The 24,887-nt window shown below is 35.9% G+C and overlaps 2 protein-coding genes and 1 pseudogene across 2 annotated transcripts; 2 read left to right on the top strand and 1 right to left on the bottom strand.

Annotated features, from left to right (window-relative positions):
- The first annotated feature begins 5,588 nt into the window (after positions 1-5,588).
- LOC122274230 lies at positions 5,589-6,291 on the top strand. The gene has a single exon (XM_043083248.1). It carries the CDS (start codon positions 5,686-5,688, stop codon positions 6,235-6,237), a length of 552 nt encoding a protein of 183 aa, XP_042939182.1. The 5' UTR covers positions 5,589-5,685; the 3' UTR covers positions 6,238-6,291.
- Positions 6,292-6,589: 298 nt separating this feature from the next.
- Positions 6,590-18,168, bottom strand: LOC122318705 (annotated as a pseudogene).
- A 4,316-nt stretch (positions 18,169-22,484) lies between these two features.
- LOC122274229 (probable xyloglucan endotransglucosylase/hydrolase protein 23) lies at positions 22,485-23,990 on the top strand. The gene is made up of 3 exons (XM_043083247.1): positions 22,485-23,034; positions 23,198-23,391; positions 23,484-23,990. The coding sequence occupies exons 1-3, from the start codon at positions 22,747-22,749 to the stop codon at positions 23,872-23,874; spliced, it is 873 nt and encodes a 290-aa protein (XP_042939181.1). The 5' UTR covers positions 22,485-22,746; the 3' UTR covers positions 23,875-23,990.
- Positions 23,991-24,887: the final 897 nt, after the last annotated feature.

The raw sequence follows: 24,887 nt of genomic DNA, 5'->3' as shown, positions 1-24,887 counted from the left end.
CTAACATTTGTAATAGAGGTATAACCGGTCCGGTTCGGTTTGATTTTGAATAAAATTTAAAACTGAATTGATATGTATCGGTTTTTTATTTTCAAAAACTAATTACGTACCGGTTATCTATCTAAACCGGTATGTCTGATTTTACCGGTTCCGATCTAGTTTTTCAGTTTTAATATATTAAATATATTAATATTATTAATGTATTTATCAAAAAATATATATTGAAAATTTATTAGGCAATAAAATATATTTAATATATATTTTTTATATTTAAAACATATGATCAAATAAATATTCATATTTAATATTGAAATGTTATGTTATAAATTATAATATATTATTTCATACATAATTATATATATTATATATAAAATATCTTATAATTAATAAAATATATATAATATGTGAACCGATCCAATTCGGTTTAGTTCGGTATTGGAAAATATAAAATTAATTTTGGATCAGATTTGACTGATTTTTAAAATGAAATAACTAATTCTAAACCGAATAGATTGAAAATCGGACCGAACCAAGCAGTCTGAGTCAATTTTCCAGTTTATTATTACATCCCTAACTTTTAAAATCACAAACCGAGAGTCAGAAATTTTTTCTCTTGAAATTCTATCAAAAAATTATAACAAATTTTTATCTAATCAGGTCATTAAATCGGGCCAACACACGCATAAACGAACCCAACAGGGTGAACAACACCGGATCCCTTTTGAATCTCTCCATTCAACTTTGCGGGAGAAAAATGGTGGGATCATAAGGAAAAGAAAGTCTATAAATTTCCCCTTCTCACGGAACTTCCGAGTAATATCAAATTGACATGTTTTCTTGATTAGTAAAAGGGCATTGAATTAGGTCAGAAGAGAATTTAATGGTGCTCCATGCAGCTAGCTAGCTAGCTTGCTCCTGAACGCGGCAGCAGCCTGGCCTGCATTGAATTCGTAGCTACTCTTTTCCACTGCACTATTCGTATGGTATTTTGTCATGAAAGGTTTAAAAAAAAAAGCCACTTCCCTGCAGAAGTTATGTTAGGTCGTGTTCCCGCCTCCCTCCCAAAAAATAAAAAATGCAGTGCAGGGTAGCGCATGCTGCATGGTGCAGAGGTAAAAAAGGCAAGTACTCGGACAGAGGGGAGGCTAGCTAGCCATTGGATTTCGTGCATGGATAGAGAAGAGAGAGAGAATGATTTAGTTATGATTGTGTCTCTTGTTGTTTTACTGGTTCCCTAATCCATTCAATTGAAGTTTGAACTAGGAATCATGATCAAATGAGCTAATCCCCCCGTGGTGGATTTGACTTCTACAGTTTGGGGATAAGAAAGGTCGGGTGCTTGTTCCAAATACCTCTGATCACCTGTCACACTTCATGCACGTAGCATATGCAAGAATGTGCATGTAAATATCGCATGCATCCAATTGAAAGTGTGTTGCTTTAATGGTCGTGATTTCGTTCAAGGTATTTTCTGCAGAGTAACCTTAGATTTTGCGTGGGAAGAAAAATTGAGAAGGTTCAATATCGGTGCGGAGTAAGTTGAGATGTAAAAATTGCCAAGACGAAGTACCTCAAATAGTTTCTGAGAATCAGTTGAGACTTTTTGAATGTTCGAGTTTCAAGTCACTGCCCACATCATTTTCGAATGTGAAATTCTACGAACTTCTTGAGTTATATAAATCTATGAACGAAATTAAGATTTGGTGTTTGGGAGTGATTGACAAAATGTGCATTATAGGGGTGTTCAACCGGATCCGGATCCGGATATCCGGCCATAACCGGATCCGGATCCAGGTTCTAAAAACCGGGCGGTTATCCGCCCGGATTAATCCGGATTTCAATCCGGGCGGATAACCGGATTCTATCCGGATATCCGGATTATAACCGGATATCCGGATTTTTTTGCAAATTTTGCCTTAAAACCCGGATTATAACCGGGTTTAATCCGGTTTTTTTTTTTTCTTTTTTTTGAAGACTTTAAAACTCCAAAACAAAATATATAGCACTTTAAAAAGAAAAAAAAATCTGATATGTTGTTTCAATTGCCCAATTTGTTTTAAAAAATAATTTAAACACTTTTTATTAGTTTTTTAAAAAAGTAAATTAAATAACTAAATAAATAAAAATGCAAAATAGATCATATTTTTGTTTACATCTCAATTCAAAACATAAATTTACAAAAAATAAAATAAATAATAATACATCACAACTAATTAAACTAATACAATGCTACTACTATTTCAAAAAAAATACAATGCAACTACTCTTCACATCTTGAAAGTTGAATCTGATCTTGAAAGTTGAATCTGGAATTGAGGAAGCTGCACAAGGGACAATGAGTCATTGACCAGCACAAGGGGGTTTCCCATATTCAAAACATGCTGCAAGACATTATATCCATCTTAATATTTAATTAGAGACCAACAAATCAGTTTAACCTGAAAGCATCTAAAATTTGAGTATTTTACAACAGACCTTCAAACATGCCATATCAAGAATATTTCCAGATAATGCTACTACTGAATGTTTTGGAAAGCAAACAAAACCAACCTGCGTGATATAATTGCCATACTGATCTTGAGCAAGAACATAAGCAGAGTCCAATGCTCCAGAATTCTCTATCACAAATCAAAACATAAAAAATTCAATACCAAGCCACAACAAAGAATTAGTAGAGCCTTTCCACCAAACAATCAGTGAGCAGATTACCTGTATGACACGACAACCATAAGGAAGAATAAGAAGGCGTGTGTAAAGGTTGTAACATTATGAATTTGATCCAGCTGGTGAGGCTTGGTGATCAATTGGTTCAAAGTCCTGAGGGCACCTTTGGGTTTAGGTTTCATTACAAAAAAAGATGGTTAAGCATGGGTACCTTTGGACTATGAGCAATGCACAAGAACCCCAAAATTGAAAAATGGCAGTCAATTGCTTCAAGTAAAAATGTCAAAAAGACTCGAATTCTACACTAACACCAGCATAGAAGTAATCAAAGGCAGTAAATAACCATGGTGATAAAAAATAAACAAGAGCAATAGGTTAGCCATAAGCACCAAGCCTACTCACATAAAGAAATTACCTCGTTTGCCTCTATAGAGGACAAATAGTTTATTCCAGCCACATGCCAACAGTGGCTACAGTGATAATTCTCGATGTGTTCAGCAATGATGAAATGCTTCAGGCAATCCTCCAAAGTACATCCTACCATCTGTTGCACCTCAGTTATAGAAAAAAAATGGCTCTGCCACATAACTTTGGGAAATCTTATGACTCTGAAACTTCTCCACGTTTGCACAAAATGGTAAGGGGAATGATACAAAACTAGTTAATTTAGTGGTTGTTCAACTTGATATAATAGTACTTCAATAATCTTCCATTGATTATGATTTGAATTCTGTAACAAGTAATGCGTTTACAATAAACTAATATATCGTAATCAAAGCACAGAAAAATTCCATTAGAGAGAGCATATGGAGAATAATAAAGCTGAGAAACAACAGGTATCATGGATTTCAAAACAGGTACAATAGTGAATTCCAAAGTGAAATTACACGTGAATATGGAGAGTTCAGTAGGTGTGTGTGGTCCATACATATAATGCCCAGTTGAATCACAGCATGAAAAGTGCTCCAGAGTAGGTGTAAAATAACCCAAAAGGCCCCTACCATCGGTGGAAAAATAAAAAGCCTCTGTTGTCTGTCTATTTGATTAACTCATTGGTCAAGTTTTACAGAACAACTTGAATTTGGCTCGAGTATTGTTAATTTAAAGTCTCTCTATTAACATAATTTGATTTAAAAAATAAATTTAAAAATTTAAATTTTACAAATTAAATTTTACTATATAAATCAACTGCCACAAGTTTTTGATATGAAACAGGGCATTAGGATTTTCTCGTATAAAATCGAAAGAAAAATATAGAGAGATATATGATCCAAATTAGATCTAAACCTAATACCTATTCATGGCCGAAGTCAACTCAAAATACTAATGCTATTTCTCAACAACCATTGGTTCTTGAAGCTAGATGATGCAAACCCTAAGATTTAAAGGCTAAATCTTGCAATCCCTTTTGGGACTTCCACTTAAATGCATGTACTACTAAATCAGAATAAGTTTAGACAAAACACATGGAGATAGTGCTGACCCAAGCAAAAATCAACCATAAACCCAGAAAAGGGATCCACCCAAACCGAGAGAGAGAGAGACAGAGAGAGAGAGAGAGAGAGAGAGAGAGAGAGAGAGAGAGAGAGAGAGAGAGAGATTAACACACCTTAGGTTTCGAGACAGAGACGGCGGATTTGCAATCGCGGCGGCTAGGGTTGAGAACTTGAGAGACGACAGTGACGAGGGTGAGAGAAGACTGAAGAGTGAGACTGAATTCGTTCGAGTCTTCGAGAGTAATTTTTGTTAGAAATGTGAGACAACGGTGTCGTTTTGGGAGAAAAAAACATTTGACCGGGTGTATAACCCGGTTACGGATTACCGGGTTATAAATCCGGATCCGTAACCGGATCCGGATTTATAATAACCGCCCGGGTGTAATCCGGGCGGATAACCGCCCGGATTCACCCGGATCCGGATTTCCGGACCGGTCCGGATGCACACCCCTAGTGCATTACATGTCAGTATAAATAATATGTATTTTTTGTACGTGACTATATATATAAAAATAATAATCATATGTTGTAAAATTATACAATTATTCTCATTTTACTCACATTTTTATAAATTTAAAGAAAAATTTATAGATAAAAAATAAACTTGAAAAATATCTAATGATATAAAAGTTTTAGATTTTTATTATGTAATTTGTATAGTTGAATTACTATTAATAAGTGAACAAAAAAAATCATGTGAATAACTAATGAATTATTCACAAAAGGAAATAAATTATTCACATATTCTTTCAATCTCCATAGAAACTTATGATCAATCATCTAGCTAGATAGATCTGCTTTCCCCCATATACAAGAATCTTCCAGATTTTTTAACTATTAGATAAACTCTCTTAAAGCTTCTAGCTAGCCAGTTAAAAATCTCAAAGGTTATAAAAGGAAGATTATAATATACAGATGATAGCCAAGAAACTCAATGTACAACGCTGCGTTCCACCCCTGTATAAATCCAACAGAGTATTTCGACCGATGTGTTCGCCACAACTTAGTGACTTTGTCATGGTTCCTCTGTTTTAGTAGTAGATAAAGTTTTTCAATCCCTATCGTGTTACGTTTCGTTCTTGCTTAATTTGAATTGGGATATATATAGAAGTAGTGCCGAAAGTGAAAATGTCCAACAAAATTATCAAAATGGATGCTGCTTGTGCTGATCATTCATTAGTTGTGGTCTCTATATCTGATTGCAATATGTTAGTTCACTCCTTAGATTACAACAAATCGCAACTAAAGCCCAGTTTAGTTACTAAATAAAATATTATTATAATATAATTTTTATTTTTAAATCAAAAAAATTAAATTATTTAATATATTTTTTGCGTTGAGAACAGGAAAAAGAAGATAATCTTTTGGGCATCCAAAGACACGTAAATCACATGATGACACCTATGCAAAGGTCCCACCTTCTTTGTCTTCGATCTTCAAATCCCTCCCGTGAACTCTCCTTTCACCCAACCAAAAGCTGGGGTACCTCTCCTCCAAGCTCCGCTCCGAGCATCCTCAACAAAAAATGAGCAACTTCACTTATGCTTTTCTCCGCCTTATCCCGGCCTTGTTCTTTTTCCTCCCTATCGTCATCTTCCATCCCTCCTACGCTGCAACTACTAATCCAACTCAACTGGTGCTCCTTGTATGCCGGCGGACCTCGGATTACGCCTTCTGTGTCGAGTCTCTCTACAGCGACCTCCACACCTCAAACGCCGCGGATGCGTACCAGCTCGCCTACGTCCCGTTCCGCTTAGCTTACCTCAATGCCACCGCCACCCAACACCACATAGCCACGCTCCTTAAACATTCCTCATCCCCAGGCCAGAGCCAGCGTCTCCGTCAGTGTAGCCGCGATTACGAGAAGGCCACTTCCGCGCTGGAACGGGCTTTCAATGACCTGGACTCCGAGACCTTCTTCGAGTTGGCTGATTTCGCGGGTGTTGCCGCCCATTCTGCTGCTGATTGTCAGGCCGCCTCCAGGGGAACCTATACCTCGCTTGCTGTCATGAATGAGAACTTGAAGGGTCTTTCCGAAATCTGTAATGTCGTAGCTAAACTATTTTCTGCATCTTAGTTTCTGTGATCACTCCTTTCTATTTAACATTAATGGTTTTAGCTTTTCTCTTCATTCTACTCGAATAAATATTGGCAAATCATATTTTTCATAAATTAATAAAAATCTTATAGTTGGAAATAAAATAAAAATCTTACGAATTTAATTTTAATTTCTTAAAAAAAAAAAATCTCTTGCATTTAGACGAAGGCTCGAAACTAAAGCTGCACTAAAAAGAGAAAAATCGTGGATATTGTTCGTTTGAACCGTACTAAAGGAAACAAATCGACCGCCTTTAGAGAAATGCTTCAGCACCGATTGAAGACCAGGGTTTTAACTTCTCACAGCAATATCAAATTTTTACACCACGAAGAACTCTGTAAAAGCATGTTTATTAAAAGGAAATTAAGGGGAAAAAAAATATCAAGTCATCTGAAAGATACAGGTTGCTTCAAACAAATTCCCAACAAATGAATCATCTTCAATCCGTCTATGTCCAACCATAATCAAAATGATTCCTATACTGCGATTACTAAAGGATTTGCTACCTCTAACCTCTCTACATGGTATACATATCTAGGAAAAACTTAAAAAGGAAAGGAGGCCATGAAAAGAAAAGAAACTGCGTAGTTATAAAAGTCATGTGAATTCAAACACCATTAATCAATTCTTCTTCCCATTCTCCTATAGAAAAAAATGGAAAGTATAAAGTTGCCCTTAGTTTGGTGTTTTCGGAGATGAGGGGGACTCACTTTGCATTTTAGAACGGAGAGCATCAGAAATGATATCCCAATAAAGATTCATCTTACGCCTTCGGTCCAAGAAGATCGGTCTCGGTGGTGTTTTATCCAATTCAAATTTACATGTTAATAAGGCCACGATCTCTGACATAGGGGGTCTGAGATTTGTATGATTCTGAAGGCACAAGAAGGCTACATGGATTGCTAGCAAAACATCCGTCTCCACAAACCCATCTTCTCGCATATTCGGATCAACCAGATCAAGCACCCTTGACCCCTCATGCAGCTTCCATGCCTGTAATGACTATCTGAATCAGTAACAGTGTCTTGGCAAAGAAATTGAATAATGAGGATTAAATAGGAATTATGAAATGGTGAAGACCTACATATTCAGGGAGGTACTGCATTTCCGATGCTAAACTAAAATCTGTGTTTTTCCTGCTACCAATGATTTCAAGGACAAGGACTCCAAAACTATGGATGTCTGCCTTTTCAGATAATTCTCCCCTTATAGCATATTCAGGTGCAGTATAACCTCTGAACAAAAGGGAAAGAGAGAAGGCAGTTACAAACAGTGTCAAACCTGCAAAATCACTAGCCTAAAAGATCATTATAATGCTAGGAAGTCACTTGATTGTGCATGATATTACTTTAGATGACATTAACGTAATCAGAGCATTCCGATGAGGTGAGGAGATACGCATCTCTTGGTTTCGAGTAGTGATAACTTCTACCTAAATACACAAAACATATCATATTGACAGTAATATTGGGTGAGGGACTCACATAGTTCCAGTAAATGTAGTGCTAAGATAAGATTGATCTTCGGGAAAAAACCTAGCCAGCCCAAAATCTCCAATCCTAGGCTGAAATTTCTCATCAAGAAGAATGTTGCTAGCTTTGATGTCTCTGTGAACAATTCTGAAGTGCGAATCCTCATGTAGGTACTGCAAACCTCTTGCAATGCCAACTATTATCTGGAACCTGGGCTCCAATTCAGGAACTTATTACTTTTACCTGAATACAGGACAAAAGTACTGAAGACAGTGAACCAAATTATTAAGGACATTGCACATGGTATGATAATTAAACTCTGCTTTCTTTTGTTGATCAAGCTGCAAGTGGTTTCAGAGGAACGAAGGCCTGACATAAGTTTCTAATACAATTCCCAATTAAATATCTCTTGATGATGGATATCTTCGAGTTTCGAAATTGTGTTCCAGAATCAAGCATCCCCACCAATATCATAGAATTTACTCATCAGAGAAGAAGGAAATCAAGTAAATTATTTCATAGAGTAGACGATGTTATCCTTCAAGCAGAAGATTAATGATACTTCTCCCAAATACCAAGAAAGAAACCGATAGGATAAGGCGGGGTAGAAAATTATACCATATAATATAAGGTCCAAGCTTCTATTCTTCAAGTATTCATAAACAAGTAGCCGTTGAGGCCCATCGTCGCAACATCCAAGAAGGCGAACCAGGTTCCTGTGTTGGATGCTCGGGATCGTACTGACCTCTGCAAGAAGTTCTGACTCTCCTTGTCGGGATGTGTCGAAGGACAATTTCTTCACCGCCACCAACCTCCCATCTTCTAACTTTCCCTTTCAAGGGGAAAAAAAGCACATATGAGTTTCCTGAAAACAAAATACTAAGTTCTGGTGACAGCCAAAAGAAAATTGAAAATATCACATATCAATTAGTGCTGGTAAAGAGTTTCAGTACTCAATATCGATTGTTTGGATAAGTAATGATCCAATGAAAATGATTTATCACCTGACTGAATTTCTGAATTGGGGACATCAAACGAGATAATCATTTCCTTCTGACCATTAATATATACTAGGCCACAGATAAATTGACATCCATTTGTTTTCAGTATGCCATGTGACTAACATTCCACTAAGACGCATATAAATTTTCAAACATTAAAGGTTCTTAATTTTGCTAATACCAGTAGATAACTTATACAATTTCTTGGGGTTGGCATCAAATACCAGATAAACAGGCCCAAATCCACCTTTTCCAAGAAGATGATCAGGATGGAAATTATTGGCTGCCTTCTTAAGTGTCTGGAAATCAAAATAGCTGACTGTTCGAAGATTACCACTAAATAACTCTGCAGATGCTGCAACATAAAAAAAAAAAAAAAGAAAAAAAAAAAAAAAGGAAAAAAAAAGAATGTCTTCAGATGTTGTGCTCTCATCCAAGATATTGTCTACTTTTCTCTCAAAGTTAAGAAAGCACACTGAAGATGCTGCAGCCACCTTGATGAAGTACAGTTGCAGCGTCAAAGCAAAAGATACTGCAGCATGCACACTGCAATGTCTACATAGCAGAAAGCACACCAAGGCAGTAGGCACCTTTAACTTCTCCTTAGTGTGAAGATGATTATGTGTTTCAGTGCATTAGTGTAAAGTGTAAAAGCAACCCTATATAGCAGTAACAAAAAAGCACTTGTCTTTTCCTTACTTTCTAGTTTTTGTACTTTGTTAAGTTGTTTATAAAAGGAGCTCATGTAAAGACACTAATCATCATCACAATTTGAATGAAAGCAGTTTTCACTTGCTTCACTAAACTATTGTGAATCTCATTTTATTTTCCTTCAAAGTTTTAACATGGTATCAGAGCAGGTCTGAACCTGCTACCCAAATCATCCTATCATTCATGCATCTTCCCTTCATTTTTTTTTTGTTCACTTCATCTGTAATTTATTACTTCTATGACTGAGGCAACACCACATCAAAATTCTCCATCGGAAGATCCCAATAGCCCATTTTTCTTACACCACAGTGACAATGCAAACACTGTGGTGGTCACACCTCATCTCACAGGACCAAATTATCTTTCTTGGAATCGATCATTCACCCTAACTATTTCAATCAAAAATAAACTCAGTTTTCTAGATGGGACCATTGAGACCCCTCAACTCAACAGCACCCTTTATGTGCCATGGCTTCGATGCAATAACTTCATCCTTTCATGGATCTTGAATTCCATCTCAAAAGAGATTGCATCAAATGTACTTTATGTCAGCGCAGCCAAAGAAGTTTGGGAAAAACTTAAGGCTAGATTTGCACAACCTGATAATGTGCGCATATATTAGCTGCAAGAGCAACTGGGATCCATTACTTAAGGAACACAACCTGTGAGTGACTATTTCACACAACTCAATGCAGTGTGGGAAGAACTACACAACTACAGGACCTTGCCACATTGCTCATGTGGTCTGTGCACCCGCAAAACATTGGATACTGTTGGTGAAATTCAACAAACAGACTCAGTTTTCAAGTTCCAATGGGACTCAATGATACCTATGATGCCATTTGAGGACAAATCATCCTCATGAGTCCTATACCCTCACTAGATAGAGTTTTTTCTTTGGTTTTGCATGAAGAAAGGCAAAGGCAAGCTAGGACCTTTGCATTACCTCTAAATGAGTCCTTTGTATTAGCTGTTTATCGTGGCTAGAACAAGAAGAAAGAAAGGTTAGAAGTCATTGTGGAAAGATGGCTGTTACCATTGTGGAAAGATGGGCCACACAAAGGAGAAATGTTATCGACTAGTTGGATTCCCACCTAACTTCAAGTTCACCAAGTCTAAGCAAGGATATACACCTGGAAGTCACTCAGTAAATCAAGTTACTACTCAGGAACATGAGATCAGCACCTCAAGGACTCCACAGCTTCCACTGATTGAAGCACAGATTCAACAAATTGTAACTCTTATCAATGCTCAAACTTCTCAGCTCAACTTGAAGGAAAGGAACTCACCAATCAATCCACCCACCAATGACTTTTCAACCTCCACAAATGACCAGATTCACACTCACCACTCTTCCAACATGGCAGGTACAATCCCTCAAACTAGTAATGAAATTTTTACACAAACATGTTTTGATTCTTCTACAAATCAAGATCAAAACTCACACACACATTGGATCCTGGATGTAACAGCCTGTTAGAAATTCAATTGTGAAATTTCTATTAACTTTAGGAACCTCGTGAAAACCCCATAAGTTTTCACGAATCCATTAATCGTATAGGTTTTTGTCTAACTACATAGTTAGTGTTATTATTTACTATGGTATCAGAAGTGTGTTTTTGATTATTGGAAATAGTTAGAAGTGTCAAAATGTATTATGGTTTGTGCCATTAGACTCGGAGGGTTATTTAAAGTCTTATGGCGCAATAATATTTTTTCATATTTTCGGACAAAACGTCTGTTCAAAACTGTAGATATTATTGGATAAAAAGAAATATCTTAAGGTAATTTTCATGAATATTATTGGGTAAAAATATTTTGAGTTGATTTTTATAGATATTATTAGATAAAAATATCTTAAGTTGATTTTTTGTAGATACTATTGGATAGAATATTATGAGATAATCTTTTATAGATATTTTGGGTAGGAGAAAACTACACTCAACTCTCAACTCCAGCCTCATCTCTTCCATATCTCATCCATAAGTATCTCCAGCCACCTCTCCCCACGAAATTATCTTCATTTACACTTTCCATTGAAAGAATATCAAACACTCTCTCTCGGACAGCTTTTAGGAGGTCTTTTGCACACCCATTTCGAAGCTTTTGTATGTGTTTTATCATAAATTCTCCTTCATAGAAGTTGTTCCTTTTTGAGTCTAGTTTACATGGATATATTATTTGCCCCATTTGAAGATCATTTGATCAGTCAAATATTATGTAAACTATAAAAAGGTCATTCTAGGAGATAAACTGGAGAATATGTTATAGTTTGGAGTTTTTGACCAAGCTAATGGATAGATATTGGTCCGAAATTTTTATGGAGTATTGTTAAAATGTATATATGACTATTGGTTGAGGATTTTTGCATGATTAAAGGTTTTGATGAAATATTTTCTTAGATTTAGAAACTTAGAAACTGGAAGAGGAAAAACAGTTTCTGTTTTGAGAAAGTTTAACTCTTTGGTGGTCTAAACCTATTCTAATGACTTTGATAATTTTATTGGAGGATCCTAAGCATCTTATATACATGTTATATTATTATTTTGAAGATATTTGATTTTAGTTTCAAAGATATGAAATTTTATGCAAAGAGATATTCAAATAAGCCAAAGTGTGGATATTCTTGGCTAAATTTATGTTTTGGTTAATTTCTAACCATGTGATCTTGAATTAGAAGCTTATATATGTTTTAGGACATATTTTTAAACCATGCGATGGTTTGGTTTGAAGATCATATATTTATAAGTCATAGATCAAGAGATTTATCAAAACTAGTTGAGGAAAAAGTTTCTGTTTTTGGACTAAGTGTAAAACCAAAAACTCCAAATGTTATTTTGTGATTTTGGTGACTTTAGTTTGATAATTTAAAGCATGGTTGATGTTAGGATGATATTATGAATATGTTAGAAGCAAGATTTGATTTTTGAAATTCTTGGAGATGTTTTGATTTAAGGTCAAAACTTGTGATTCAAGTGTTTGGATCTTTTTACAAAAAGTTTGGTGTTAATTATTAGCTTTTTCTAAATGGATGTTTTAAGTATGGTTTTGAACTTAGAATTGGAAGATGTTTGTTACAAAATTTTGGTTTAAGCATGAGTTTTGAAGTTGGAAGGAATTGCAACAAAAATCAAGGGAAATGGCCTATGGATGTTTCGGCCATAGTGTGTTCTTCATAGTTGTATTTTGTTTTAAATTTTTCTGAGTTGATATTTAAGTTTAAGACAAAATTTACATGAGGAATGTAAATTTTGAAAACTTTTGGAATTAGTATGCAAAATCCTTAAGTTATGGGTAAAACGGTAATTTTTCCACATGTAGAGAGTAAAATGAAAATTTTACTCTTTAAGTTAGTATTTTCCATATTTCAAATTATTAGTGATTTAGTTCTAACTTTTAGAATCACTAATTACAGTTCCTCATGATCGCACTTGAAGTTTTATAAGAAACGCGGAGATCGAGGTAAGTTAGCTTTTAACTTATTAGCAGTCTATTGTGTATGTGTGCTAAGTAAAGGAACTATAGTGTATGTATGTGTGTTATCATATATGTCATGCCATGCCAAGTTATCACGTAATTGTCTATTATACAGAATTTATTCTGTCATCAATTTTTATCTGTTACATAATATATTCTGTTATGTATTACTGTACATTACAAGTACGTCATGCTAAGTATGTCATCTATTACATGTATGTCAAGTCATGTAATATTCATTGTTGCAAGTATGTCATGTTAAATATGTTGTCTATTATATGTTATACCATGTTACGAAATGTTTCTATCTCAAGTTGGTCATGTATTTCAAGTTATGTTCAAGTTACGTTATGTTACGTCAGGGCTTCAGTCCTTTCGTATTCCAGTCACGTTTCATCTTTATTACTTATGTATGGGGTCACAGCAATTGTGACGCATACACTACGTGAGACACAGCAATTGTGACACGTAGAATACATGGGGCCACAACAACTGTGGAGTATGTATTTTTCATGTTAAGTCAAGTTTGTGTAGAATACATGGGGCCACAACAACTGTGGAGTATGTATTTACACGTAGAATACATGGGGCCACAACAACTGTGGAGTATGTATTTTTCATGTTAAGTCAAGTTTCAGATCAAATTCATGTCAAGTCAAGTTCAGTTCATGTTTCAATTTAAGTTATGTCAATTATGCTATGTTGTACGCTAAGTTATGTTTTAATTACTTATGAATTTGATTATACATTTATGTTTTTACTGTCATCCATGCATCATTAGCTTGTGTGGAAGTTTGTTGTTAACTTACTGAGATTTGAAATACAATCTCACTTTGGTAGTCCCAACTACCATTCCCCCCGAATGGTAGATCTTGTTACAGGACCTGAAGGAGAATCAGAAGCTGATCAACTAGACACAGTTGACTAAGCGACGGTGTGACGTCAATGTTAATATAGTAGTTAACGTAAATTACTACTTGTACAATGGAGTTGCATCTTTAGTACTTTTTGAATCATAATCATTTTGGACTAGTGTTATGATCTATTCAATGGGTCTTTATGTATGAAGTATGTTTTAAACATTTGGAATATTTTCAATTTGGTGCATAGTATTGCTAAAGAAAAAAAATTATCCGCTGCGAATATTGCATAATGTTATATGCATGTTAGGAACATTGCATCTTATATGTCATGAACGGGGGCAGGTAACCTTGTGTTGCATGTCTCGATGCTTCAAATGTCCGTCCGATCCCAAACGGAATTTGGGGGCGTCATACTGGACACTGGGGCTACAGACCACATGGTCTGCTCCATTTCATTACTCACTAATATCACCTCTAAGAAACCAACTCGAGTTCACCTTCCAAACAAAACCTATGCTGAAGTCACACACATTGGTACCTGCAAAGTCTCAAACAAACTCATTTTGAATGATGTTCTGTATGTGCCTAGTTTCAGCTTTAACCTCATATCTGCTAGCAAGCTGACCCAGGATTCCCATATATGTCTCATTTTTCTTCAAAAATTTTGCTTCATGCAGGACCTGTCTTCATGGATGACGATTGGTTTTGCTGAAGTCTCAAACGGCCTCTATTTTCTCAAGCCTCAAACCCCTTCATGATATGCTGTTTAAAGCACCTCAACAAACCAAAACAGTTCCAGACAAGACATCCAACCCCCTCACAATGAAAACTTAAGCTGTAGCTAATCACCAGAATTTGATTTGTGGCATTTTAGATTAGGACATATACCTCACCAGAGGATTAATATCATTCAATCTTATGACTCAAATGTAAAATGCAATGCAACATACAATGCACAATCTGTCATTTAGCAAAACAGAAAAGAAAGTCATTCCCATTGAGCACTATTTCTACATCTTTTCCTCTTGAGTTAATTCACTGTGACATATGGGGACCCTATTGCCAACCATCCATTCAAGGTCACCAATATTTTCTAACCATAGTGGATGACAAAACTCGAGTAACTTGGGTCTACTTAATGAAGTTCAAATCAGAAACCAGAACCATTCTACAAAACTTCATTCACATGTGTGAAACTCAATTTAATGCTAAAATCAAACAAGTGAGATCTAATAACAGTTGGAATTTCAAATGATAGATTTTTATAACTCACACGGCATCATACACCAAAAGTCTTGCATATACACCCCTCAACAGAGTGGGGTAGTAGAAAGAAAGCATCAACACCTTCTCTCTACTGCTAGAGCCCTTCTTTTTCAAGCATCCCTTCCATTAAAGTTTTGGGGAGATGCTGTATTAACAACAGCACATATCATTAATAGAATCCCAACCCCTGTACTCAACAACAAATCCCCATATGAGACCTTCTTCTCATCCATTCCATCATATTCCCACCTAAAAGTCTTTGGATGCCTATGTTTTGTCTCTACTGTGAAGAACAACAGAGGAAAACTAGACTCTCGAGCCAGAAAATGTATATACATAGGCTACCCTCCTGGAATTAAAGGCTATAAAGTCTATGACTTTCAAGATCATACATGCCTTGTATCAATGGATGTAGTCTTCTATAAATCAGTTTTTCCATTTCAAAAACAAGTTGCTGAACCCATAGCTCAAACCCAAAATCTGGTCCTCCCAATTCCCATACCAGAACCAACACACTCAACCTTCACACACCAAAGCCTTGATCCCTCAACTCTAACTCTCAACACTGATCCCAATTTACCAAACATTGAACAGCACCTAGATATGCCTTCCTCACCTTCCTCTCCAAGCACCTCACCTGTCCACCTTAGAAGATCTGACAGATCACGAAACCCACTTGCTTACCTTCATGACTATCACTGCCAATTAGCTCATACCAAGTCCATCTCACACCCTTTACACAAATATTTCACCTATTCCAATCTATCTCCCAAATACAAATCCTTTGCTTTCTCAATCTCTCTTCTTCAAGAACCTTAATCCTATCAAGAAGCTGTCAAGTCAAAGTATTGACAAGATGCCATGAATATTGAGTTGAAAGCCTTAGAGGACAATGGAACTTGGACTTTGACTAGGCTGCCTGAAGGAAAGAAGGCAGTGGGGTGTAAATATGTGTATAAAATCAAGCTTAAATCTAATGGATCCATAGAGAGACATAAAGCTAGATTAGTGGTAAAGGGATACGCCCAAAGAGAGGGGTTTGATTACCAAGAAACATTCAGTTCAGTTGCCAAGTTTACAACTGTTCGAATCTTCCTTGCCTTGGCTGCTACCCTCAATTGGCACCTCTCCCAATTGGATGTCCACAATGCTTTTCTTTATGGAATATTGGATGAAGAAATATAAATGGAAATGCCTCCTGGTTATCACAGTAAGGGGGAGTCCACAGCAAAGGGAAAAATGGTTTGCAAGCTCCACAAATCGCTTTATAGACTCAAGCAAGCTTCTAGGCAATGGCACTCAAAATTTTCAGAATCCCTCATTTCTATTGGATTTCAACATTCTAAGTTTGATTACTCCCTTTTTACTTAAAACACTAAAGATGGATTCATAGCATTACTTGTCTATGTTGATGATATCATCATAGGTAGTTCCAACATTAAAGCCATCAACCAAGTCAAAGCATATCTGCACTCTCAATTCAGAATCAAAAACCTTGGAACCCTCAAATTTTTCTTGGGCATAGAAATTGCAAGGTCTACTGCTGGAATTCATTTATGCCAGAGAAAATACAGCCTAGAAGTCTTGGAATCTGCAGGTCTCCTAGGGTGCAAACCTACAAATACACCTATTGAGTTGAACCACAAACTCTCACACTCACCCTCAGATTTATTAAAAGATCCTACAAGCTACAAAAGGCTCATAGGGAGACTGATTTACCTCACCATAACAAGGCCTGACATCAGTTATGCAGTAAGCATATTAAGCCAATTTATGGACAGACCAAGTGAAATTCATATGCAAGTTGTACATCGAGTTTTAAGGTATGTAAAAGGGTCTATAGGTCAAGGTATTCTCCTCTTTTCCCAATCTGACCTCCACATCAAGGCATATAGCGATTCAGACTGGGCTGCTTACCCAAAAATAAGAAAATCCATGACTGGTTTTTGTGTATTCCATGGAAACTTGTTAGTCAGTTGGAAATTAAAGAAGCAGGCCACCATATCACGCTCCTCTGCAGAGGCAGAGTATCGAGCCTTGGCTCAAACAAGTTGTAAATTGATTTGGATAATTTCCTTGTTAAAAGATTTTGATATCACACACACTAAACCTGCCATTCTTTACTATGATAATCAGTCAGCATTGCACATTACAAGAAATCCTGTTTTCCATGAAAGAACCAAGCACATTGAGTCAGATTGCCATTTTGTTAGAGAAAAGGTGTTAGCCAAGGTCATTCACCCCATGCATATTTCCTCAAAATTCCAGCTTGCTGATATTTTCACCAAGGCATTAGGAAGTGCACCATTCAAATTTTATTGTCCAAGATGGGCATTTTAAACATCTATGCCCATCTTGAGGGGGAGTCTCAAAGTTAACAAAGCACACTAAAGATCCTGCAGCCACCTTGATGAAGCACAGTTGCAGCATCAAAGCAAAAGATACTGCAGCGTGCACACTGCAATGTCTGCATAGCAGAAAACACACCAAGGCAGCAGGCACATTTAACTTCTCCTTAGTGTGAAGATGATTATGTGTTTCAGTGTATTAGTGTAAAGTGTAAAAGCAAACTTGTATAGCAGTAACAGAAAAGCACTTGTCTTTTCCTTAATTTCTAGTTTTTGTACTTTGCTAAGTTGTATATAAAAGGAGCTCATGTAAAGACACTAATCATCATCACAATTTGAATGAAAGCAGTTTTCACTTGCTTTAGCAAATTGTTGTGAATCTCATTTTATTTTCCTTCAAAGTTTTAACATTTTCCAACCCCATCAATTTTACTACCTCACTGCTTATTTATTCCTACTACCAACTTCAATACCTCTGGTGGATTAACTCTTTTGCGAAGGATTAATATAAGGATCAGAAATATCACAAGCACAAGCAACCCTCCTAGAAAGAAGAACAAGGCTGAAGAACCCCACTGAGCAGAGGAGCTCTACATTCGCAATGCAGAGGTCGCTGGATCAGTCACTGCATCTGCATGCATAAAATTGTGAATGAGATTGACTGAAAAGAGTGAGATGGTTTTTCTAGTGTAGCAAACCTTCTAGTACTCGGGAAGGCATTCTTATCGGCGATCAAGCAAAGGACCAGTGATGGTTCTACAATGTCCCCCATCTTCACTTCTGTTGCAGTGACAAAAGTAACGGTAATATCAATTAGCAACGGCCATTTTATCCTATCTCTCTCTCGGAAGAATTGAAGGGTCCAAAGAGAGAGAGAGGGAGGGGAAGAGAAGGTGAAGCAGCTGTAACAAAAATTATCGCGGGAATGGCATGTCGAACGAAACAATATTGAATGAATATCCGTTGTGTGAGAGAGCAAACGATAAGAATGGTCCAATTGTCTTGTGAACAGTAGTTATAGATAAATCGAAATAGCAACTCGTGAGTTCGCTTGAGACCCGCTCGACAGTCTGCTCAAGCAATGTGACAACCTTAACGTTCACTTGAGGAAATGTTCTGTTTTTAGGACAAAAACGCCGTTTTTTATAAATACATCATATTCTTGATGTATTATTTCGTTTTGGGTCATTTGGAGTGGCTAGAACACGAGGGGAATGCCAAGAAGAGAGAGACCTCCTTGTGAGTTTTGAATTTTAATGTGTCGCAGTCAAAATAATTGTTGATTCCGCCGCTAAAACTAAAAGAGAGAGCGAAATGAAGCACACAAAGAGCTCTTGAAGAAAGAACAAGTTGCTGCACTGAGAGCTAGACTCGAGCAATCTGGAGCAAGTGAGGAGGAGATCAACTTGAAGGTGAATGAGAGGACTCTGATTCTGAAACATGAGCTTGAAAAGAAACTGGAGGAGTGCTAACGAATGACTAATGAGTTCGTTGAATTAGAAAGAAGAACTGAAGAAGAATGGAAGAACGGATATTGCAGCAACAAAAGGAAGTTGAATTCTTGAGACAGAGGTTGGAAGAGATTGAGTATATATGAGCTATGCCGTTCAAGGGATGCAAGTAGTGATGAAAGTGCATCAAAAGACGTGGATGGAAGCGGATTTGGCAAAAGATTATTACGGATATATACCAATGAGGACCCAGGAATGGTAAAATCAATGGATTTGGACAAGGATGACCAAGAACTACTTATTCATGAGGTGAAACATGTTGGCGGATAAGTTTTTTGTGCTCTTTCGTGCATGTACTTCTTCTTGGCTCTTTTCGGGTTGTATTTTGGTTTGTCCTGTATTGGTTATCTATTGTTTGAGTGTTTTAGTTTTTGATGCCTGGGTTTGGTCTTATTGTGTATCTGTTATCTCCAGGTGTCGGGTTGTAACAACGGTTTTCTTCTGTCAAAAGTGAGGGTTTTTAATAAAATTAAGGTACCGTCTTCTTTCTAAAAATATATATATATATATATATATTGGCAGATAAGTTAATCTTATAAGCAATCCATCTGTGGGTGACAAAGGTGGTGAGCGCAGTGGAGATGGTGGGGGCGACGAAGATGGTGGCGTCAAAACTAGTGGCTAACAAAACTGGGCGACAGATATGAAATTTGTGAGGGGCTCAAAACGTTCGACTGGGTTAAGGCATCGAGTTTCTGAACAAATCATGTTGATTATTCAGTGTGATGACCCTTATGTGAATTGTGTGAAATCGCTAACGTGATGGGCTATTATTGGAGGCTGGTAATCCCTTTGCAACAGACGGACCGCTGCAAAGCGCTTTTGAAATATAATACGTCTGTATCAAAATGCGAGTTAGGATTGAAATTGAGGGAGTCAAAGGTTTGGCCCCAACCTTGTAACTAGGCACTTCTTTTAGAATAGCGGGTACGACAAGTCAAAAAACCTCTTTCATAACAAACCACGAGAGAGTAAGCCTGTAGTTCCTTCCTTCCTTTTGACATTTCAACCAAAACGAAAAGCTTAGATGGCGTCACTAACAATTATTTAAGATTAATTATGTATCAAATTATAATCTTCCGTCACTTATTTGTTAAATTGGTTGTTAATAGCCTTTTCGTTATTATAAATTATTCACAAAAAACCATTTTTCTTATAGTGTAAGATGATATTAGAAGAGTACGGTGCTCATTAATTACAGTACTACAGTTAGGGACCTAGGGTTATAAAACTAAACCAGATCGATGGAATGTTGAAAATTTGCCCAAGACGCCCTCAAAAGTCTAAAAACAATCCAAGTGGTTGGGCGTTAGAACCATCTTGATTAATTGGATGTACGTGTATCTTCTAAGGATAAAGTTCTTAAAGTCCCTCTTCCGCACATCTTCTGAAGAAAGTATAATCCACGTTAGTGACTTGACAAGATCAATCATCTCAGGATTCTCATTTTCTTAATTTCTATCTTCTTATAATATGTTATTAAATGATTGAAAATTATTTATTATATTTTATTTATAAATTTATCATCTAATATCACATCATAAGTCAATAATAAGAAGATGATAAAAAAATAAATAATGAATAGATTATACATGTGATAGAAACAATATAGACAATGCATCATTTGCATTTGACTTACAGATATAATTTTTATTTATTTAATTTATATATATTGGGAAAAATCATTCTAGATAGATCTCTTGGTTGTGTCCTATCAGTACTGATCAACGTGCCATGAATTAATGAATTCCAGCCTCCAGGAATATGACTCCTAGCTACTGGCGTGTAACACCATAATTGGAATGTTAATCCAATATCGCATATGTGCCTTTCAATCTGCTCTATTTCCGTCTAATAGTAATTATTGCTACCACTCAGATCATTCTTTCTTAATGAAACTTCTCATCCATTTTCTTTTTTCCTCTTTATCTATTGATAATGGCTTCAAATGCATTGCCCATTGCCTTACTCATCAGAGGAGATTATTTGTATACATCACTCAAATAGAAAATACTTTTTACCTTTTTTTTAATCTAATCATTACTTAAACATAAAAATTAACACAAGTTTTTACCTATTTCAAAATAAAACACAAAAATCATTCAGGATATGTAATTTACCCATTAATAATGTGCCAACTTTGCACGAAAGAAACAATAGTTGACCTGCGTAAGAATATTAAGGCTCGGTAGAATTGACATTTTCACCTAATTTATCTACCCAATTCCTTCAATTAAATGCACTTTTTATACGCAGCTTGCTTATTTTGAATCTATTATATACAAGTAATTAAGTCATGTATTTTGACCTTCATGGCTACGGGTATATAACATAGAGTTATAATTTATACAAATTATGTAAAAGTCTTATATATATATATATATATATATATAAAGCTTCTATTATAAAAAGCTAGATTTCGATGAAATCTACCTTTATATATATATAATAGATTTGTACGAATTTTATACGAATAACACTTTTTACTAGCATTATGTTAGACTTCTATTACATACATTATGTTTCGTATTCTTTGTATACTTTATTGATATAATTGACCAAAATAATTATTTTTTATTAAAAAAATAATACAACAAATTATATTAATAGAATGCATAAAAAATACGTAAAATTGATTACAGATATAACAACACTAGTAATCAAAGACCAGGGTGTATTGGTGTTAATTCATAATTAAAGCAACAATCAATATCATGTGTTGGGATCCGAGTGGAGATCAAGAGATGAGCTAGATGTTAGAGAAAAGAAATAGTGGAAGCAAAACAAAGATCAAAATAGTTAAGCCAAAAGCAAGCATACAAAGACACTAAAATTTAAGTTGTTCGGCTTAAAACATAGCCTAAGTCTACTAGTGGAGTCGATCTTTAAAGGAATTCATTATCAAAGATGGAGTACAAGAGAGATATAACAAAACACTCCTTAATCCCAAAGTCACATTACACCCAAAATGAACTCTCAAGCTCACAAATGGAACTCACAAGGAGGTCTCTCTCTTCTTGGCATTCCCCTAGTGTTCTAGCCACTCCAAATGACCCAAAACGAAATAATACATCAAGAATATGATGTATTTATAAAAAACGGTGTTGTTATCCTAAAAATAGAACATTTCCTCAAGTGAACGTTAAGGTTGTCATATTGCTCGAGCAGACTGTCGAGCGGGTCTCGAGCGAACTCATGAGTTGCTATTTCGCTCAAGCGTACTGTCAATTCAAGGTTGAGCCACAGTCAAGCCAAGCCTCAAAAATGACATTTTCAATAAAAAATAAAGCCAAACTCAACAATATATACAAAACAAACAGAAACACGACTTTGATGAACAAAAAAAATAGAAACACGACAGCTAGCTAGCCGTACGTACGTGCGTAGATTGAATTGTTGCATTGCCTCCCCGCAACCGCGTAGGGCAGGGGAATTTTTATATATATATATATATATATATATATATATATATATATATTTTATGGGAAGCAGGGGAATTCATGAAAGAATAGTTATCAAAACCTAATTACAGGAGAACGCTTGGGGCGTCATTTCATTAGCTGTCTTGACTCCTACTACACGCTCTAATTCCCACCATAGCCGAGTCAACTCAGATCTCTTTCAATCTGGCATGCATGCGTTTTCCCAACCACTTCAACACCTCCACTGGGCACTTTCTTCTTCATATAATTACTGGCTTGGCTTCTCCCATACTGCATACACACCCCAGGCCCCACCAACTCTATATAAGTATAGATTCTGATCACCACTTTTCCATGCACTTCACCCACACCTTTATTTTCCTCCACCATCTTTCTGATCAGAGCTAAGAGTTAGTCATGGCTTCTCGTAGTACTTTAGTTGCGACCAAGAATATGGCTATGGTTTTTCTTCTATCCAGCTGCCTTTTATTGGCAGCATCGGCCGGTAATTTCTACCAAGATTTTGACATCACATGGGGCGATGGGCGCGCAAAGATACTCAACAACGGGGAGCTTCTCACGCTGTCTCTTGACAAGACCTCTGGCTCCGGTTTCAAGTCGAAGAAGCAATACTTATTTGGCAAGATCGATATGAAGCTAAAGCTTGTACCCGGCAACTCAGCCGGAACTGTCACTGCTTACTATGTAAGTATTTCAAATGCCTTTTTTTTCTTTGCTATGTATTTTATGTTCATCTCGTTTTGTCACTCTATTTTCATCCTTGTTAAAAAAAAGTAATTAATGCTCATGTTGACATGTTGTTGTGAGTTAGTCGTAACCACCTCTATAACATTTATAAATGTTGCAGCTATCTTCTCTGGGGTCCGCTCATGACGAAGTCGACTTTGAATTTCTGGGTAACCTAAGTGGTGACCCATATATACTCCATACTAATGTATTCACACAGGGGAAAGGCAATAGGGAGCAACAGTTCTATCTCTGGTTCGACCCCACCAAGGACTTCCACACCTATTCCATCCTATGGAATCCTCAAACCATCATGTCTGTAGCTCTCTCTCTCTCTCTCTCTCTCTCTCTGTGTTACTTTTCATACTTCCCTTCTACATTTTTATGATGCTTTTATATATATACAGTTTCTCTGTGGATGGAACCCCCATTAGAGAATTCAAGAATTCGGAATCAAAAGGAATCCCTTTCCCAAAGAAACAACCCATGTCGATATACTCCAGCCTCTGGAATGCCGATGATTGGGCCACAAGAGGTGGCCTGGTGAAGACAGATTGGAGCCAAGCTCCGTTCACTGCCTCTTACAGAAACTTCAATGCCCAAGCTTGCGTCTGGTCTACAGGTTCCTCCTCTTGTTCATCTAATAAATCCTCCGCTAAGTCATGGTTGACGGAATCCCTTGACGCGACGGGGAAAGAAAAAATCAAATGGGTGCAGAAGAATTACATGATTTACAACTATTGCACCGATATCAAGCGCTTCCCGCAGGGATTCCCTCCCGAATGTTCACTTTCATGAATTATAATTTAATGTAACATATAATTAATTACCACTTTCGATCGTTTATCAGAATTACACATGCTATATATTTCAAAGCGAAAAACTACCATAGAAATTCCTTTTAAAGGTTTTAATTTTATTTTTTACATGACAACCGAGTTTGACACGTACGAAGTCTATCACATCAATTATATTTGAAAATTTTAATGACTAATGTGGACGTCGTATATATAAGAGCGCGGCTTGAGCAAAATTCTGAACTAATGAACCTATGATTCATTATTCATTTGATTATAGTTGTAAACTAAATAAAATTAAATGAGTAATGACTTTATTATATATAATGGTATGTATATTTATATATTATATAATAGAAAAAAACTAATGGTATTTACTTTCCTTGCTCTTACATTTTTAACCCTTATTTAATTTTCATGTAAACCACTAGCTAATAGCTACCAATTAGAAGCAAAGCCACGTACATATTATAAGGTATTCTTACCACCATATAATTAAGATATTTAATGGTATTATATATATATATATATATATATATATATATATATATAAGAAAAATTACTACGTACCGGGCCTCAATATATCTAATACTGTATTAGTAATGCTATGTATCCTCGTTTAAAATGCGCAAATATCGTATAATTATTTTAAAAATTAGTATAATTTATTATTAAAAAAATTAATATTTTTTTCATATAAATTCTATATTTACTTATTTTTTTAATAAATTACGCGACATTTATACACTTTACAATTTCAAATATTATTTTTCATATTACATAAAACAATCTTTCACGCATTTATATATATATATATATATATATTGTATGCAAATAATAATTTTTCGTCCTTTCATCGCAGCTGTCTCTTTTGTTTTTCTATATTTACTTTTTTTTTTTTTTTTTAAGAAGTGGAGATATTCGAACAGATGACACAAAAGATCACACGTCTCAACAACCAGTGATGAGCCATCCAAATCAACGGCCTTTATTCTCTTCAACTGGCCGGGCAAT

This window comes from Carya illinoinensis, chromosome 8, assembly GCF_018687715.1.
Source record: "Carya illinoinensis cultivar Pawnee chromosome 8, C.illinoinensisPawnee_v1, whole genome shotgun sequence".
NCBI lineage: Eukaryota > Viridiplantae > Streptophyta > Magnoliopsida > Fagales > Juglandaceae > Carya > Carya illinoinensis.
This window is presented reverse-complemented; position numbering and strand designations above follow the sequence as displayed.